The sequence below is a fragment of the Centruroides sculpturatus genome, unplaced genomic scaffold (assembly GCF_000671375.1).
Source record: "Centruroides sculpturatus isolate CEXI.00-Female unplaced genomic scaffold, Cexi_2.0 scaffold660, whole genome shotgun sequence".
NCBI lineage: Eukaryota > Metazoa > Arthropoda > Arachnida > Scorpiones > Buthidae > Centruroides > Centruroides sculpturatus.
The window spans coordinates 160580-181424 of NW_019385748.1; the positions used below are offsets into that span (position 1 = coordinate 160580).

Here is a 20845-nt window from a genome sequence, read left to right on the forward strand (position 1 = left end):
AGCCATTGATCCCACTGTTTGTATATCTGTAATCTTTCACAGAATGCCTAGAATGACCATTAGGGGCATCACTAGCGATGATTTTCAGCTATTAATTAAATTAACAGTATAATTTATTTATAACAGTATATTATTTTTATTTGTAGTAGGAATTTATTATTACTATGAATTTAGTATTCATACCACGGAATGATGCTGCTGCTAGAATGCCCACTAGGGGGCATACCAGGCTATCTCGTGAAATATTGTGAGACCATGTCTCAAAAAAAGAAATACGCTTGTGGCTACTTGCCAGAGTATCTGAAGATGGGCTTCATAGAATCTGTTGTAAATAAACAACATCCAATGTGTTTATTGTGTCATAAAATATTATCCAATGAGGCAATGAAGCCAAGTTGATTGCGAGAGCATCTTTCCACAAAGCGTCCAAATGATAAGAACAAGCCCATTAAATATTTTCAAAAAATATATAAAAAATTTCAAAATTGTTCAACAGTCATTGCATCATTTAAGAAACAACATGTAGCGAATGAAGATGGATTAATTGCTGCTTATCGCATATCACAATTAATTGCAAAAAGTGGTAAAAGCTATAATATTGGAGAAACTTTAATAATACCATCTATAAAAGAATTTATCTCAACAGTAATGCATCAGGATATAACTCAAATTTTAAAAATGTTGCCCCTGAGTGATAGCACAGTAAAGCGATGAATTGAAGAAATGGCAGTTAGTGTTGAAAAAAAAAACTTATAAGTATTCTCCAAAACTCTTCATTTTCCTTGCAATTGGACGTGTCTACCATTGCAGATATTAATGTTTTCTTGATGGCTTATGTACATTATTTTGATGAAAACAATACATTACGAGAAGAAATGCTATTCGCAATAAATCTCATTACAGATACAAGAGGATTATCTATATTTAATACTGTGAAATCATACTTTACAAAAAATAATACTCCTTTGAATAATATTGTTGTATGTGCTACTGATGGAACACCATCAGTGGTAGGTCACTATCGTGGATCTGTTGCTTATTTGAAGGAAGAAGTGCCAAATGTTTTATGTATTCACTGTATGGTGCACAGACAACGTCTTGTAGGAAAACATCTAAGTACAAGTCTCCATTCATCATTAACTATAAAAATTCGAATTGTAAACAAGAGCAAATCCAATGCAAAAAATGACAGAATGTTTCAACAGCTGTGCCAGGACAATAATGAAGATTTTATTACGTTACTTTTGCACACACAAGTTTGTGGATGTCAAAGGGTACATCTTTGGCTCGTTTTGTAGCATTATATGATAGTGTCATGCAATTTTTTGAAAGTAATAATGAGACCAATCTATGTCAACAGTTAAAAACAGTAAAGAATGATGCCTTTTATTTGGCAGATATTTTCAAGAGATTTAATGATGTCAATTTGCAGCTTCAAGCAGCTAATAAAACTTTTATAGGTTGCCAAAATGTTGTGTCATTATTTATTGACAAACTTGAACTATTATGTTATAATCTATTGAAGAGAGAATTTCATCAGTTTCCTGAATTATCATCTATAAAAGATGATGTAACTCCAGAGGATACTGACAGATTCAGTAGCCACCTCAACAAACTTAAATTGGACATGGAAAAACGATTTGAAGATTTTTGAAATTGGATTTGATATGACTAGATGAAAAATCCTTTTATTACAAATATTGAAGAGGCTGATAAACTTACCAAGAAGAACTGTTAGAAATTAGATATGATGAAGAAAGTTTGATAGTGGATATAAATTCGATAGTGGGGGATATAAAAACCTATGGCAAAATAAAAAACAATGCCTGTCTTATATCCAAACATGTGGGAAATGATATTCAATTTATTGATACTTTTCCCTACGTCATATCTTGTGGAATCAGGCTTTAGTGCTTGTTAATCATATTATGACCAAAGAAAGAAACTGCCTGAATATTTCCGAAAGAGGAGACCTTCGTTTGTTCCTTACAAAAATTGAGCCAAATATCCAGTATTTAGTTTTGCAGCATCAGCCTCAGGGATCTTATTAATAATTTAATTAATTAAATGTAATTTCATCAGACTTCATGTTTCTATTTATGCAAAGTATAAGTAAAAAGATAGATTTTACTACAGTAAATTGTTTTATAAAGATTTATTCTGCCAAACTTAGCAAAAGTCCGACATAAAGTATTTGGTAAGTAATTATTATAATATGCTTTAACTTGCTGTAACTCTGCTTTATAAATTTTATAAAGTAAAGTTACTTCCCTACTCTATAAATCACTGTTACTGTAGTAATGGTTGGCAGTTAGAAAATTTTACTACTAACAGAGATAAAAAATTGGGCAGTAGGTATAAAAACGTTTGACTACCCCTGCCTTAGATGAATATGGGGCCAAGACCTTGCTCATTCCAGATTTCATATAAGACATTTAGTGTAAAACATACCTGATGTCATGTATTTTGTTTTCATTGTGAAGCACATTAATGGCAATTACACACTCCATTTTGGGAAAAATATGTCACATCAGTTTTAAAATGTGTTCAAGCAGTTGTGGTTTGTTCTGATGTAAATTTGACATCATGTTGCACCAAATTACTGTGTGTTGTTCCCTACATTTTATACCATAACATGCACCATTCAACTGAAATACAGTTGAATGGTGCATGTTATGGTAACATAAAATTTGATGTATTTGTGACTGCTGCAATCCACATTGCTTCATGTTTGCTTGTGTGTGGATAAGCTTGGAAATACACCAAAACTTTAATTTTGTGAAGATGAGGGCATTTGGACCATGATTTTGATGATGCTACCAGTTCACATCAAGTGGTGTGAGTATTGCATTCAGAATCATTATATGTGCAAGTATTGGTGCAGCTGAAAAGTGTTCATAGAATCTACATGTTGCTTCTCATGTATTTTGTCTCATTTTCTCATATAGTCATTTCATAGTAATGTTTCTAAGTATAAGGCATCACTGCAGTGCTCTACAAATCAGTAGACTGCATGATTTAAGCTCCTTTATAGGGACGTCAGCACCATATGTGGCTGTATGATTTGTTAAGTTTGCATTTTTAACTTGCATCTTGTTTTTGTCCATAAAATTTATGTATTGCTGTATAGCAATACATAAAATTTATGTATTGCTGTGCCATTTACATATATTCATTTTTTGAGTGAATTAATTTATCTTACTGTAAACATTGCAGTGGAATTAATGCATCATAATTTTATGTATATCATTATGCATAAGAGATCTTATGCATAATGCATCAGAAGAGATCTTTCCAGCATTGCACAAGTATGTGCAATGCACCAGGATAAATATTAAAGTGAACACCCTTTATATTTATCATACATAATCTAAAAACTGTTGTCATTCCAATATAATAATAATAACTGTATGAAACGAATCAAAACAAGCTCTTTGGAAAGAAAGCCTGTTAATGTTTCAGGATTATACGTAAAAAGTAATAAGTAGATCAAAGTAAAAAACTAGATTAATTAATTATAGCACTTTTAATAAATAAATGACAGATTATTGAATAAATCATATAATCTAATATTAATGTTAAACAAATTTAGATGAAATATATGTTCGGATATAGGAAAAAAAATACGTAGCATTTTTCTGTTTGGTAGTCCTTTGATAGTGTTCGAGTGTATGGAAGATAATGATAAAATCTTGGTTTGAAAATGAGCCAATTTATCTTTATTTAAAAAAATAGATTTAGACGTAAACCGAATCAAAAATAAATTAAGAATGAACTTTTGTACATAAAGGTTTTCCTACAAAATTTATATCATTATTATATTTGTAAAAGTGGATGGATACTAAGACTCAAAAAGAGCATTGACATTTCTTTTAATGATTAGATGTTATGAAATGTAGAGAGTGGATCAACTGAAACTAAAATATAGTAAGAAATCGAAAAACATGCCAAAATCCTTGATACATTAGAAATAAAAATAAACAATTGGAATTCATTTTACGAAGATATAGGAAAGAGCTGGATTTAAGATATAATGATTTTTATTGATGTAGTTTAATAATTGTTTCAAAAGGATGGGAAAATTTTGCTCGGATGGTGTGCATGCTTAAATGAGTAACTATGAATAGAAAAATGTAGACAAAATAATCAACGAATAATTATTTCCCATACTTTTAAGCCACAGAAAAGACTGAGAATCCAAATTAGCAATGTATAACACATTGAATTCATAATATAAGAATTAAAAAGTTGAATTTCAAATGGTAGCTGTATTACGTATTATATAGGTAAATGTCTCTTCAATCCGAACAAAATTTCGGTAGACTTTCTCACAGCTCTACAGGTTAAAAATCTCCTTTATTGTTTTTNACATCCATCATAGTAGACAGATACTACTTCGTGTGCAGCATTCAATGGTTGACGGATGACAAATAACCTTTACAGATATGCTCCCTGGACGTAAGCAAAAAGGCCTATAAGTTGTTATAAGCTAACATCATTCATATATAACGTTGCAATATATATATATAGAGGTTTGTTTTATATATATATATGAAATATTGTAATTTAAGTCCTACCTATTCTTTAGTATCAATACACATATTCATAACAGAGATTGACACTGTTGTTTTATATATATATATGAAATATTGTAATTTAAGTCCTACCTATTCTTTAGTATCAATACACATATTCATAACAGAGATTGACACTTTTTTCTTATCTATAAACAGTGTTCTCCTCAGCACTTTGTAATGGGTATGTCATCAATTCATTATGTTGACCATTGGCTAATTAATATGATGAATCAACATGACAAAATAGTGGATACAAATGGAAATATTTAAATTGTAAAGCAATATTTTTACTTATGGAAAAGTACTATAAAAATTTTTTTGTTTTCCTAGTACTGAAAGAGTACGGAAATCAAATTTAAAAATATTTAACTTTTTTATTGTCATATACAGAAACAAACTCAAAACAGTGGTGCCTCAGCCTCATACTTTGAATTTAATTCATTCCAGGAGACTGTTCTAATTTTGAATTATTTAATGTTTGAGTCAGTTTTCTCTATTAGAAATAATGGAAAGTGAATTAATTCATTCCCAGATTCTAAACATCATTCATTTCAATAAACTTAAACAGCAAATACACATAATTTAAGGTGAAAATAATACAATTAAATAGCTTCTTGATAAAAAGCACTAAGTTTAGCGTTAATACGATTTTTCTTATATCGCAAGTACTTTTGACGAGTATTATATCGTCGTCCTCAGGTGAAAAAAGAACAAATTTGAAAATTAGAACATGCAGAGTGTTCCAAGTAGAAAATGGAAAACTTTTCTTGTCAATTTCTAAATTATAACATTCGGTAATTCCGTTGGTCACGTGCAACAAGCTTTTGCGGGTGTTCAAAATATCTTAAATCCACACGACTAGCAGCGCATGTGTTGAGGAGCGATTGTACTAATTGTGCAACTCTTGGCGCTTTTTGGCCCGAAATATGGGTTACTTTATACCAGCGTTTAAACAGCAAAAAGCGCCAAGAGTTGCACAATTAGTATGATCACTCCTCAACGCATGCGCTGCTAGTCATGTTGATTTAAGATATTTTGAACGCCCGCAAAAGCTTGTTGCACGTGACCAACGGAATTACCGAACGTTATAATTTAGAAATTGACAAGAAAAATTTTCCATTTTCTACTTGGAACACTCTGCACGTTCTAATTTTCAAATTTGTTCTTTTTTCACCTGAGGACGACGATATAATACTCGTCAAAAGTACTTGCGATATAAGAAAAATCGTATTAACGCTGAAACTCAGTGCTTTTTATCAAGAAGCTATACAATTTTGGCGTGAGTTTTATTTATTTATCTATTTCAATACAATTAAATGTCCTAAATAATAAATTAAGACATGAAAACAATAAATAAAATACAGAAATACTGTATAATAAAATAAAAATTGCATTTATTGGCATAAACTTTGACATCTTAAATATGACCACCAGATTCACCACACATTTACCACTTTCATGCTTCATGATAAATTCCTTCATCACCTCAGTTGTGATGAAGGAACTTATCATGAAGCATGAAATACTATAACCTTTCTCTTAGGCTTTGTTGCTTCTACACACTTCTCAAGCATTGTGGTTAATAAGTAAAGGTTATACAGTAGAGCGTTGTTTATCTGAAAGCCGGTTAATCAAAAGCGTTCCAGTCAGCAAATTTAAATTTCCACTAGTGCTGCAGCGCTGCAAATTAATTTGGCTATGTCTTGGGCTACTTCAATATTTTTTTTGTTGGTGTGTGTGTTTTAGCTGGCAGCACTGGCACTTTTGAGCGGTGTTTTTCTGAGAACTGTGTGTTGTGCTGAATCGAACGTTTTTGATACTAGATTAACTTCTAAGGTATAATATTTTTCAATATATTTATTTTGTTTGTACAAAATAAAGAAATAATTTTTAACGATACAATAGCCATGATTATTATAAAAATTTTTGTTAGGCTTAACATCGATGAAAATTCAATGCAAAGTGACATGCAATGGAGAAAAATTTCAACATGGGATAGGTTAATATATTTTTTTTACATAATCAGTTATCCGAACAACCCCAGTTCCCAATTGATTCGGATAAACGATGCTCTACTGTATTCAGTTGAACAAAATTTTTGCATATTTTTAACATCTGTAGTTACTTAACATAGATATATGATTTAATTATAATGGTTGCAAAATTTAACACGTTATTGTTAATGTGAGATTGTATTCTTTGTTTAGAAACTTATTTTAAACTTTTTACTTCATGTTTTGTCTGAATAAAATCAAGTTGAAAAATCTTCAGATAAAAAGTTTATCAGGCATATTATGCTTTGTGAGTTTTGGAAAGGACATAACATTGTAGAAACAGTAAAAGAAATTTGTGATATGTATGGGGAATATGCTCTTACACTTTGAACAATTAAATGTGATTTAGAAAGTTTTGTTTGGAAAATTTTGAACTAAAGGATTAAAAAAAAAGTATGGGGTGCCCAAAATCTGTCAACAAAGAAAAATTGCAGGAAGAAATTGTTAAAAATCAATGAATAGCAGACAATATATATAAATAAAACATACCAAAAATAAAAAAAGCATTGAAAACATATGAGCATAACACATGAGTGAGAGACAACTTGGGCACACAACAAATCACATTTGTTTTTAGTGCATTTTTTCATTGCAGTGCAGTTTGAACTCCAAGGCAAATTTTTGTCAAAATTTTGAAGCATTTGAAGTACAAGGTATCACTATATTTTTAATTATACAGTAGTACCTCATACTTCAAATGCTTCAGAATTAGAATTCCCAATCAGACAAAAATTTGCTTTGGTGTTTGAACAGTGCTTCAAAGTTCAAACTGTGTACAAAATGAAAAATGCACTGGAAATGTAAAATAAGCTTCTAAACAAAGAATATAATTGTGAGATTAGCTGCAGGTAGGGGCCCACTCTCTTTGTCCTTTGGATGGCACTTCAATAAATTGTCGGTGGGATTGCAAGATTAGCCAACGTCAAGATGCTGACACAGTTAGGATAAAGTTAAATGCATCCTAACTTGCGAATTGTAAACAAAGATTGAGTAGAAGGGATGATTCAATGGATGAGTAGCGATGTTGGTGTGTAAGCCGATAGGGTGCTGTTCTTGAGAAAGACAGGTTGCCAGGTTAACGGATATAATAACTGTTTAATAAAACAATAAAGCAAATACATATGCTAGCTGCAGTTACACTTATAGGAGGGTAGTATAAGTGTACATCTAAGATTTGCAGTCTACTGACTATTCTAAATCCCAATCTTTTGAGAGAGAGAGAGTTTACAAATGTGTTAAATAAAATACCTCTGAGAGCGTGGATGGTTTCTATCATTGTGGAGGTGTTTCTGATATTTGTCCTATCATACAGAGGTTGAGCTGTGGTCTATGGCTTCCTTTATCATATGGCGAATCTTCTAGCAGTTGTCTTATATGGGCTGGGGATGTCTGTTGAGTATGGCACGACTGGGGACTGATGGTGTTGTCTGCTCCTATGGAGGATAGAGTTTCTTCTGACTACCCCGAGATGAACACCTTGAAGTGCGGATGCTTTGTCCTTATATTCAATTTTGCCTGGGAAAGTGATCAGGTGATCGACTGTTTGGTGATGAATTTGCTGGTGTGAAGTTAGAGGTCTCTGTCAATGATGTTATGATGTCGTCCAAATGAAGCTATCATGACCATATTTGTTGATTCCCTTCTATTTACTCAATTTCTCTTCCTTTAACAACAGGTTGTTTAATTTTACACTCAGATGTTATACTTCTCTCTCAGTTGTTGATAGAAAAGGGTGTCATTCAATCTGTTTTCTATATGATGTTTTCTTAACAATAGCAATGGAGAAATAGGCTTAAGATCCACGCAAAATCGTGCCTATAATCCTCACATAATCTCAAATTAGCAATAATGTGTTAAAATTCACAATTGTGATAATTAAATCACACATCTATGTTAAGTAACAACTGTTAAATATACACAAAAACTTTGTTCAACCCCAATATAACCTTTACTTGTTAATCATGGATCCCAGAAATGTGAGGAAGCAATGAAGTCTAACTAGTAAGAGGATGACTTGAAAAAAGCTAAGATGAAAAAGGAATTTATTGTGAAGCATGAAAGTGGTACATGTGTGACAGATCTGGTGCCCATGTTTAAGCTGCCAAAGTCAATGGTGTGTGACCAATAAATGCAACTTTCATTTTATTATACAATACAGGTATACCTCGCCTTACGTCGGTAATTGGTTCCAGGAAAACGACGTAAGTCGAATTTACCTGTCTCCGAATCTACTTATCACTAGGAAAGCATTTTAAATAATATATGGTTAATAAAAATCTATTTTAAGCTTACAAACAAATAAATTTTAGTTTTTAATATAGTACAAAAAAAGTAATCTAAATTTACGAATGCGTGTACTGTAAATACAGTACATACTTGTATATATTTTAATATGATTTTATGTGCTTTAAACGTTTATCTAGTGATATTACGACTTCAATATTTGTGGCGGACAGACGTAAAGTCGAATAAAATGACTTAAACTTGATTTTTATTTTTCCATATACTTTTTTAACAAGCGACGTATAATCGGGAACGACGTAACTCGAAACCGACGTAAGTCGAGGTATGCCTGTATTTACATTTTATTTATTGTTTTCATGTTTTAATTTATTATGAAGTATGAGGCACCACTGTACTACTATAACATATCATAAAAACATTTATGATGATGATAAAATCTGTGATTCAATGATTAGGTGAATTATTTTTCCTTACTATGTTTTATTTAAACGAAATCTATTCTAAATAGTTTCATCAGTACCATCAGTTTCAGTTACATTTCTTTAAATTAGATAAAGATAATAAAGAACTTAGGTTTTCTAACAGCTAGATTCTATAATAAAAAATGTAGTTTCTAGGTTTTTAAGATTTGTATAGAAACATTTTCTAATTTACTTGTCTTACTTGAGTTAAAAATGATTTAGTTTTGAATTACTGATTTTGCAATTATTTCTGTGCTTGTTATTAAAATATATAAATATGAATATGTAACCAATTATGCTTTGGAATAACAAGCAGAAATCTGTTTCAAATTAATGGTTTTAATTCAGATTTCAATTAAACAGTTCAGATAAGATTTTTGTTAGGTATTATTTATAATTACAGTAGTTTAATTATTGGAATTTTGTGTCAAATTTCTTAAAATTTTGACACAAAATTCTATCAATATTTGATATATTATACATATAATAAATACAACTAATTTGATAATTACTTTAAATATCAGATTAAATGATTACATGGCTGGAAGTAGACAGTTAAGCCATGTTACTTAATTATATAACTTTAATAGCTCAATAAAGGAATCTGGTTGTTCATTTCATATATATTTTATATATATAATTTATATATATTAATTCTTAAAAAATTTCTTAGCAGATGTCATTTGATGATGACGATCAAATTATTGATTTAAAATCATCAAGTGTTAGTATTGCACACGACTACACGAAACGAAAACATGTATTACGTCTTCAACTTCAAAATAAAACTGAATATCTCTTCCAAGCTGAAAATCATTCTTCAATGATAAAGTGGTTGAATGTCCTACAAACTTATTGTTTGGAAAATGATAAGGTATTTATTATTAATTACAGCTTTGAATAATAATAAAATTTAATTTTTAATTATAAGAATTCCTTAACATTCTTATATTAAAACTTTTTTAATAGTAGAATATTCATTAAAAATTAAGAATTATAAATAATATTAGATATTTATCAAATTATACCAGATTGCTATTAATTGACCAAAATTTTATTGGTGATTAGATCAAATGTCTGCTGTAGATTATTCTACTGTTAAACATTGACCATTAAATAATTTAGTTTAGCTAATGAAATTTTAAAGTCTAAAAAAAAACTTATTTTTACTGGGTCTGAAACATTACCAGTTATATAATGCAAACATATCTCTCTTACAGAGATTCAATTTAGAATATTAGAAAGGTATAACCTGCAGATTTACTTAATGTGTGAAAAATGTGAAAACAGTGTGAAGTATTCTTGTGCTTTTCTTTAATGTGTTCTTTTTCCAGATTTTTTAAAAATTCAATTGATATATCAGTCTTTTTTAGATTTTTTTTTAAATCTAAATCTAAGAACTGATTTAGATCAATTAGATTTTTAAAAAATGTGGGAAAAGAATAGATTGAAGAAAAGCATACAAGTACTTCACACTGCTTTCATGTTATTCTAATCATTAATAAATTTTTTAACTGTTTTGTTAATCAGTGAAACCTGTATAATTCATTTAATCTTTTAATGTTACAGTTTTTTTCATATTTATAAAAATGCATAACATTAAATAAATTAATTAATTTATGTAAATATTCTTATTTAAAATACAACAATATTTTATCTTTACTTTCTTTTATTTATCTATATGCTAATAAATAAAAGAAACCAAAATGGAACACACATTCATCTGTATTAGAAAAAGCAGCAGCATATGAACAGCAAATTCAAAATAATAAAGGCAGAATATCGCCGTTAACTTTATCCAAAGCTGGGAAAAAAATGCCTTTCCGACACAGATCACCATCAGGTCATTCTCCTGCAATTAAAACAAGAAGAGCTTCACATGGTGGTAATATTATAACTTGTTTTGTTTTTAATTGAATACAGTTAATACTTTTAAACTTTTTAAAATTATGTTTAATGAATGCATTGATTGCTTTTGAAGAGTTTGAATTTATTTAACGTTATACAGGATGATAAAAAGAAAGCAAAATTAAATATAGAAAATTTCAAAAATACAGAGTCTAGTTTTATCCGCTTTATACCTGCTATATTTAAATATGTAGTACATTCAAAAAGTTTGTGGAAAATGTGTGTAGGTGGAGTGAGAATGACTCAGATTTTTTTAATATATTTGGCAACTATTACTGAATTACAGTGCATGAAGTGATGACATCACAATCAGTTCACAACATGTCTATGTGTGAATTTTGTGACATGGTGAAGGTGAGATTTTGGAGTATGATTTAACATGAAAATATTCAGTATTAAACAAAGAACATCATCAAATTTTGTTCTTTTGAAGAAGAAACTTCATCAAACTCTGAAAATGTTATTTGCAGTTTACAGGGTTCACTTCTTTCTCTTCATGAAAACACATACAAAAGGCTGAAAATTTGTTGCTGGAGTGGTGATTGCCACTGCAAAAAGTGCACCTCAGATGGTCATGAATGAGGAGTTCTGGGACATTTTTAAAAAAACTGTACCACTACTGGATGCAGTGTGTTATGAATACTTTGAGGGTAATGTTGTCTAAATGTATATAGAGTTGATAAAAAAGTGATAAAAATCTTTTCCATAAACTTTTTGAACATACCACATATAATTGTATTAATATGAAATAAATGGTATTAGTTATTCATTCTCATATTGTTTTAAGTTTTTATTTAACATAACCATGTCATAGTGGTGATGATACAATTTGCCAGTTTTTCTGTTTTTTTTTTTAAACTTTATAGATTCTAACAAATTAATTTTTAATAGCTCATTTAGTTTTCCATCCAAACTTGCAAATTAATTCATATTCCAAATTACTTTTCTGAATGTTTCTAAATGATTAAGTGAGAATTGAAATGACCTATTTATTAAAATTATTACAAAAAACTTTGCTAATTAATTTTTGTATAGATTAAAATTAGTCATATAAAATACAGTAGTTTATCATTAATTTTTAAAAATAAATGATAAACTGTTTATGATCATTATTCTTTGTACAAGATGATCATATTCAAAGTTATGTGCAAGAATATCTGAAAGCTGAAATTCAGTTAAAATAGTGGAAAAACTTGATTGTTGTATGGTCAAGCAGTTAAAGATGACAGCTTACTTCTCTGGCAATCCAGGATCAAATCTCGACCAGTCAACAAAATTATAGGAATTTTTCAGGGAGTGGACTGTCCAGATATGTTGGGCATTATCCCTCACCATCCAGTTGCCCCATTATGGGCCTGGGTGAACCCATAATAGCTTGCAAGAAAAAGCCCCTCTTAGTGCCCACAGGAAAGAAAGAGTTTAAGAAAAACTGTAAAAAAGAAAAACTGTAAAAAAGTAAGAGTACTTTTTGGAACATGCAAAAGCAGGTTCTGTGGGGATAAATAGTTCAGAAAACCATCTCTAGAAGGAATTTGACACTGTGAATGAAGAGGAAGCATTGATGATGTGTTTTCTGTGCAATTGTAAAAGAAATTACTCTGAAATCTAAGTGTGAATTATGATTGATAAAAAAAGTTTTACCATGCCATTGATTTACATAAAGGACTACCATACAATGATGCTAAAATTGGTGGAAGCTACAACAAACTGTTCAGTTTGCTAGTTAAACTTATTTTATTACAAGTCATTATAAATAAATATAGTATAAAATGTTGTAAACTAAAAATTGTTTCAAGCTAGAAGTGAATCTTTTTATTTTGAAAACATTTTCAAAAAATTTTTCCATCATGAGATATGTAAAATTCAATAATTATTTTACAGTTAAAGATATTGAGTCAACATATAAATACTAACAAAATAAAAAATATGAAAATTAAAACTTCAATATATCGAACCTGAGTCTGGATTCACAAACACTTTGTATCATAAGTGACAACAAAATTTTTCGCAAGTTGTCAGATACAAAAAGTCTCATAAATACTATATCTAATAGCTCTTATAAACCAATGTACTGATGGTCGAGTATTTGGTTCCATCAATAGATATGTGAGGATAGCCAAGGGTAGAGAGTCTGGGTTAGACTTTCTACTACTTAATTGGCAATGGACCTGTAAGAATCTGTCCACTGAGTCATCGGATGGCATTAAACGGTTAAAAATGTTAACCAAGAAATGTTGAGACTAGGCGATTCTGAGATCGTCTTCTCTTGTCAGGATTTCTGACACCAGATAGGAATTCATGCCCTATCACGCGTTCAAGTTTAAATCTTAAAAAGGAGGGCTGTTACAATGACAAGTGGGGAGAGTCATGGTGCACGCTTAGTTTGAGAGCTGGACCTGAACTTAGTAATGAAACCATATTTAAACAACAAACAAGATTTAATAAAATAAAAGTAAAATACAACAATACAATATTGCAAAAATATTAAATTACTATTCTATACACGAGAGTAACAAAACCTATATATTCCTCACAAGAGAGAGAGTTTACAAATATATATTTATACTACATCAACATATGTAGAATTCGTAGTCTTATTCTATGGAAGGATGAGTATGGGAGGTGGAGAATGAATGCAGGATCTTCTTCTCTTATGAAGGTGCACAGGGTTAAAGTATGTCAAGGAGACTTCCTTTATGGCAGCCGACTGCCATAGTTCATGTGGCAATTACTTCTCTTGGTGATCTGCCTGGAATGGCGGGAAAATCTCCCTTTCTTAATGGGATGTCTGCCCAATAGCGTCAAAGGGACGCACGGGATGTGTAATGAGTGCAGGGAGGGTAAACTGACGTATGGCCATCGGAATTATAGATAAGGCCATGTGGGAAAGTAAGTTGATTTCCTTTTTCTCCAAAAATGATGAACAAAACTTCCCTTCATATAAACAACTTACAAAAATTTCAATGCTAAGTTAATTAAACAAATTCCGATTCTCACAGATAATCGAGTCGATTGATTTTTCCGATTGTTTATTCTAAACTTTTCTGATTCAAAACTTCTAAGATGTTATCAAATGACAAAAAAAATTGATAGAATTCTTTATGGTGGAATTAAAATTGTTTGTAGAATGTCCTGAAAAAATATCATTCATTATAATTTAATGTTATCTTTTTTTTTAACCAAAAAAACTTAGTTTGTCAATTTATTTTAAATTACTTCAATTTTTTATTAATATAACTACCAGTATCATTTTTGGTAGATTTTGTTCTATATCATCTATTATACATATAAATGATTAATCTAAAATTAACTAATTTCTATCCATTTCAATACTAAAGAAATGAAATGTTACCTCTTCTCAGACAACAGATTAAGTACTATGCACAGTGAAAAAATTCTAAAAGAAACATCTTTCCATTGGCTCTAATAAAATGGTCACTAGTGACATAAGACATATTTTTGTTATCAGTTTCTTGTTTTCTCGTAAATGCTATGATGTGTTTTGTGAATATGAAGTATAAAATATTGTTAGTTTCTCATAACTTTACGATATTGGAGAGAACTGTGTTGTATCTTATTAGAAGTTCGTGAATCCAGGCCTTGCTTTACAGCAACCTTTAGGGGACATGTCAAAAATGGATATTTTCCAATTTTAGTGGGAAGATGCTGACTATATTATTATTATTATTATCGTGTTTAGTGGGTTGTACTCAGTTCACACCGGTGGCTGTGTACTATGCCGGACCAGAGTCAAGGCATAGCAACCAAAATAAAACTAAAATTAAATAAGTGTGTCAGTGTCTGTATTAAGGAATTTCCTAAGAATATGGCATGTATTCAATATAGTGGCCTTCTGTAGTGTTATGTATGTATTTCTATTCAATTGTAATGTTCCCAGGCTTTTGTGTAGTGTGTGTGGTATCACACCTGTACGGGAGAGAACAACAGGTACAATAAGCACCCTATCCATCCTCCACAGATGCCTTATTTCCTGGGCGAGTTCTGTGTACTNATCAAACACAAAACTGTAATGTATATATTTTGTATCACACATCTTACAAATACATACCTTATATAAAGTAGTACATTAAATTAGGCCTACAGTTTAGGTTGAGAGGGAGGGGAAGAGTGCTGCAGCATCACAGCACTAGTGAAAATTTGAATTTTTTGACTGGAACGATTTCAGTTAACCAATGTTTAAGTTGATCAGTATTCGGATAATCGATGCTCTACTGTATCTGCATTTGAACAAGTTGTAGAAAAATTGCAAGAATCTCAACTACTGTTGACTAAAACAGTAATTACCATTATTACTGTGGAAAAACCTTAAGAAAAGTCTTCAAATTCAGTAGACACTTTAAATATAATTTAAAATTGATGCAGTATTTTGAAATATATAAAAATACATATTTATTGTTTTAGTAATACATTAATAATTTAAGAAATTTTCCATTATATTAATTTACAGCTTGTTATTTTTACAAATGTTGATTTTATGATGGGATGTTTTTCATTTTCAGCATGTTCCATGGCTAATAGAAACATGTATCAATATAGTGAATTCAAGAGGGCTCGACGTAGTGGTTTGTTGATTTAATATTTGAAAAATTTGTTCTAATAAGATTCCAACCATTTACAGGGTTATATTGTGACAAGTAGTTAAATCAAAAGTCCTATAAAGCCAGGCTACTTAAATCATACTTATTGCTAACTTGAATTCAAAATTGTTATAATATAATGTTTACCATTCCACGGTCATTTTTATTTTTAACTGGATTCACTTGAGGCACAGCCCAGTTTTGTTAATGCTTGTTTTCTTAACAGGTTGTTATAGTTACATATTGGCAGTTTCTTTTTGCTTTATTTGTGCTGTACATATTGGCAGTTTCATTCTGCTTTATTTGTGCTGTACATGCTCTTAATAGTAGTATGTGTCTATTGTGAGTTACCCATTTGTAGTGAATTTTGAATATTTCTTGTCTTTATTTCATGTTGCAAACTTGATCCAAGTGCATTATGTTAGACCAACGGTTCCCAACCTTTTTCGGGTGGCGACCCCCTTTTTATAAAAGCCAAGTGACCCGCGACCCCGATACAATTGAAAAAGATATTTTTAATAAGGTAATTAAAAAACAATGAAATTAGTTTTTTAGTATAATTTTATTTTAAATTATGTTTAATAATTAATTTAATGAGATGGTTGAAATTGCATGTATTATTAACCAGCCTCAAAATTTGCGGGTGAGATTTTGTTAACGCCTACCTCATGTCATTCTGAACATTTAATTTATTCCTCTCAAAACTCTCAACACATGTTTCAACCAACTGTGACAGAATAGCATACCCAGATTACACTTATTTTAATTTTTTAAAAATATATGAAATTATTCAAACTTTAAGACACCATTAAAAATAAATATTGCATTATAGTGAAAATTTTGTTTTAGTTTACTGCATAAGTTGGCGACCCCACAGAAAACCCGTCGCGACCCCCTTCTGGGTCGCGACCCATAGGTTGGGAATCCGTGTGTTAGACAGTTGTCAGATACTTAACCAAAAGTATAACAATTTAACAAAGAATTAACTAAAATATGTAATGGAAATAATAAATAGCCTTGTTTCTTCAAAGTTTTATATTTTGGAAACTGTTTTTTAATAAGTCTTTATTTTTGGATCATTTTTATAAATTAATATTTTTGAAGTTATAAATAAATTCACTTGTAAATAAAAAATTTTTCAGAATAAAAGCATTGGAATATGTCTTATATTAATTAAATTAATATGCATAATGTTTGCATGTTAGTTTAATTAATGCATCAATGAATAAACTCTTAATTAAATTACTATTATTATTATATATATATATATATAATAACACACACACACAAGTATCCCTCATATAACACAGTAGTCAGTAGTTACATTCTGAAAAACTGTCGTGTTATGCAAAATGTAGGGTTACATTCCAGAAGTTAGCAAAAGTATACTTTTCTTTTTACTAAGAGAGATATGTTTAGTAAAGCAATCAATAATTTATTTCCAATCAATAATTAACTAACAATCACAATTAAAAGTACTGTATTACACGTTAATATTAATTTTAATTAAACAAGGGTGTATGAAGTATTGTCGTCATCTCCGCTTTTTTGTTGATCTTGATCAGAAGTGGAAGTATCAGCAACATTTTCACATTTTTTATTTTTATCATAAAAAATTTTTATGGATGACAAAATAAAAATATGTTATTAATTGAAAATTTGTTTTAACAAGTCACATACATATAGTTAAAAAAAGGTTTAATAACACTTACATAAAAATATTTAAATAAACTTTACTAAATACGAAGATTAATGTATAAATAGAAATGACATTCTTAAGGGCTAAAGTCTGAAAGTAACGACAATGACACTTAGTTGATAGGAAAGTTAGACATGAAGGAAAAAAAATTGCACATATCAGTTTTTATTAAAGTAAACATGACAAAAAGCACAAAATAATTTGAAAATTTCAATATTCTAAAATCCATGAGCAAATTTGAGACAACACACATGCTTGCTTGAATAAAAAAGTAAAAGTATAGAATAATGAAGTTTACACTTAAAAATTGTGAAATTTTGTATGGAGGATTTCCAAAACCATGTTAGAGTGAAACAGGAAGTTGTGTTGTACGGGAGATATCCCCAATTTTCAAACTGTGTTGTAGAAGTATCCTGTTATATGAGGAATATCTGTATTAAATTATATATTTAAATTAATTAGATATAATTATTTCTATTTGAATAATGAAATGTTTATTGGAAAATTTTTTATAGATGAACTTGCTCTTCCGAAATTTGGCATGATATGGCGTGACAGAGTTTCACAAGGATGGAAAAAAGTTCACAGCACATCTTCTATCCCTCCAAAAGGAAGTAGTTTTGGAGTAAAATTGGAAGATTGCCCTACAAGTGAAAGTAATGAAGTGAGTGATTATTATATTACAGTTGAGTCCAGATGACATTCCTGCAGAAACAATGTATGGAAAATTTAATCCAAATTGTTTGTACTAAATTTTTTAAGTAAATAGAATACTATTAATCTGGAAGTAATCAAATCTTGCTTTACTTCATAAAAATAGTGATATTGGAAACCTGTGATGATATTGGAATCTATACAAACTATTTAAAATTATATTACAACATTTATAGAGTAATCCAGTTCAAAATGTTAAAAGAATAAATTGAATTTCACTCAAAATATAACAATAAATCATACAGTAGAGCATTGATTTTCTGAAACAATTCGGAACTGGGGTTGTTCAGATAACTGATCATTTACGAAAAAATATATCAAACACAAAACTGTAATGTATATATTTTGTATCACACATCTTACAAATACATACCTTATATAAAGTAGTACATTAAATTAGGCCTACAGTTTAGGTTGAGAGGGAGGGGAAGAGTGCTGCAGCATCACAGCACTAGTGAAAATTTGAATTTTTTGACTGGAACGATTTCAGTTAACCAATGTTTAAGTTGATCAGTATTCGGATAATCGATGCTCTACTGTATCTGCATTTGAACAAGTTGTAGAAAAATTGCAAGAATCTCAACTACTGTTGACTAAAACAGTAATTACCATTATTACTGTGGAAAAACCTTAAGAAAAGTCTTCAAATTCAGTAGACACTTTAAATATAATTTAAAATTGATGCAGTATTTTGAAATATATAAAAATACATATTTATTGTTTTAGTAATACATTAATAATTTAAGAAATTTTCCATTATATTAATTTACAGCTTGTTATTTTTACAAATGTTGATTTTATGATGGGATGTTTTTCATTTTCAGCATGTTCCATGGCTAATAGAAACATGTATCAATATAGTGAATTCAAGAGGGCTCGACGTAGTTGGCATCTACAGGATACCCGGAAATAACGCTGCAGTCAGTATGTTGATGGATACGGTCAATCAAGGAATCGACAAGGTTAATCTCGAAGATTACAGATGGAAGGATGTCAATGTTGTGTCTAGTTTATTGAAAGCATTTTTTCGTAAACTTCCGGAACCACTTCTTACGTCTCATCTTTATCCTAAATTTATTGCCGCTAGTAAGATAGAAGATCCCTTAAAAAAATTAACGACACTTAAAACTTTGGTTAGTGGATTATATTTTTTTACATTTTTTTAAAAATAAATGTTGTATAAAGATGATATCATATCACAATAGTGTAAGGATGGATAAATAAATAACTAGCTGGGGCAACTAGACATGCTGTTGCTTTTAGTTGTTATTTATCCACCTTTATAATTATAGTGATATATTCAGTAATTAGCTTTAGAAATTTTAAATTTTACTCTTAAACATTGTTAAATGCAAATTTATTGAGTAAATATTAATTTGCTTAATATTTCTAAAGTAAAGTTTTCTTTTTTGAACATGTTGCATTAAATCTTAACTGTATTTTACAGTATTAATTCTAATGATGATTGTACAGTTCATCTTATGCCATAATTCTGCAAAAAATTGTTATGAAACGTTTAAATTTGATACATTTATTAAAAATAAAGTTTGAAAAGAGGAAAGAAAAATTACTTTTAAAATTCATCACTAGATAAGAAATATGTTATTCAGAGATAACATATGTTATGCGCTATAATTTTTCCTTTCTTTTTGAAGAATATTCAAATTAAATTCTGTGTTTGTCTTATATACCCTTATCGTTAAATACTATATTTTAAGACATACAAGATACAATTTTTGTCCAAAAAAGGGCTAAAAATTATTCTGAGTTTTAAATATGAAGTTGTGATCTCCTGTAGGCTAATTAATTCCCCAAATGGCATTTACAAGGCTATATTCTGGTATTATTGCCGTTTCAGTTTTCAAGGCTATAGGTAACTTTTATTTAACCCAACTCTTTAATTAAACAATAACATTTTTACTTATTATATTAAATGAAAAACTCCAAAAATGGATGTAATTATTAAAATTAATTCCAAAAAACTTTACCTGTTAATAAACATTCCATTTTCACTGGATTTAAAGTGTTTTCAACCATGTATAAGAGCCATCTTTAGATTCTAGAATGGAACATAATAAATAGAACAGAAAGTAAATTTGAAATTAAAAGCATTAAAAAAAATCAGGTTTCGGAGTTGGAGTCGTGGAGTTTTGGTGTTTTAGCTGGAGTCAGAGACATCAAAAAATCCACCGACTCAGACTCCTTTTTACTTACCAACTTGTTATGTATATAAAACAGAAAAGTATTGGAATCATGTCAAATTTGACCCTCCAAGTATTTTTTGCAAATCTACACATTTGGAGACCTCCTGAACCCCTCAAAAAAGTCAGTAAAGGGGAAAAATTTGTGAGCGTGTGTGTTGGCATCTAATTTGTTTAATTTCTTTATTTTCTGTTCTGTGATATTAAACAATATCTCAGAATGGGTAAAGTTTAAGAAACGAAATGTGGCACTGTAGCTTGCGTATAAAGGGGCATTAATACTATTAAATTTTGGTTCTTAATTAAAGGTCGACAGGGTGAAGACCTAAAAGTGGTCATGTGTCATATCTCTTAATGAATATTTTACTCGTTATTAGCATTCAAAATTA

At 29.7% G+C, this 20845-nt stretch overlaps 1 protein-coding gene across 1 annotated transcript in view; it reads left to right on the top strand.

The window, feature by feature from the left end:
• LOC111641761 overlaps positions 1 to 20845 on the top strand; it is a 131157-nt gene that overhangs the window by 86126 nt on the left and 24186 nt on the right. Inside the window, exons 13-16 of the mRNA XM_023387974.1 lie at positions 10010 to 10210; positions 11035 to 11221; positions 18057 to 18205; positions 19080 to 19388. Coding sequence (XP_023243742.1) covers positions 10010 to 10210; positions 11035 to 11221; positions 18057 to 18205; positions 19080 to 19388 — 846 coding nt within the window. The remainder of the gene's footprint in view (positions 1 to 10009; positions 10211 to 11034; positions 11222 to 18056; positions 18206 to 19079; positions 19389 to 20845) is intronic.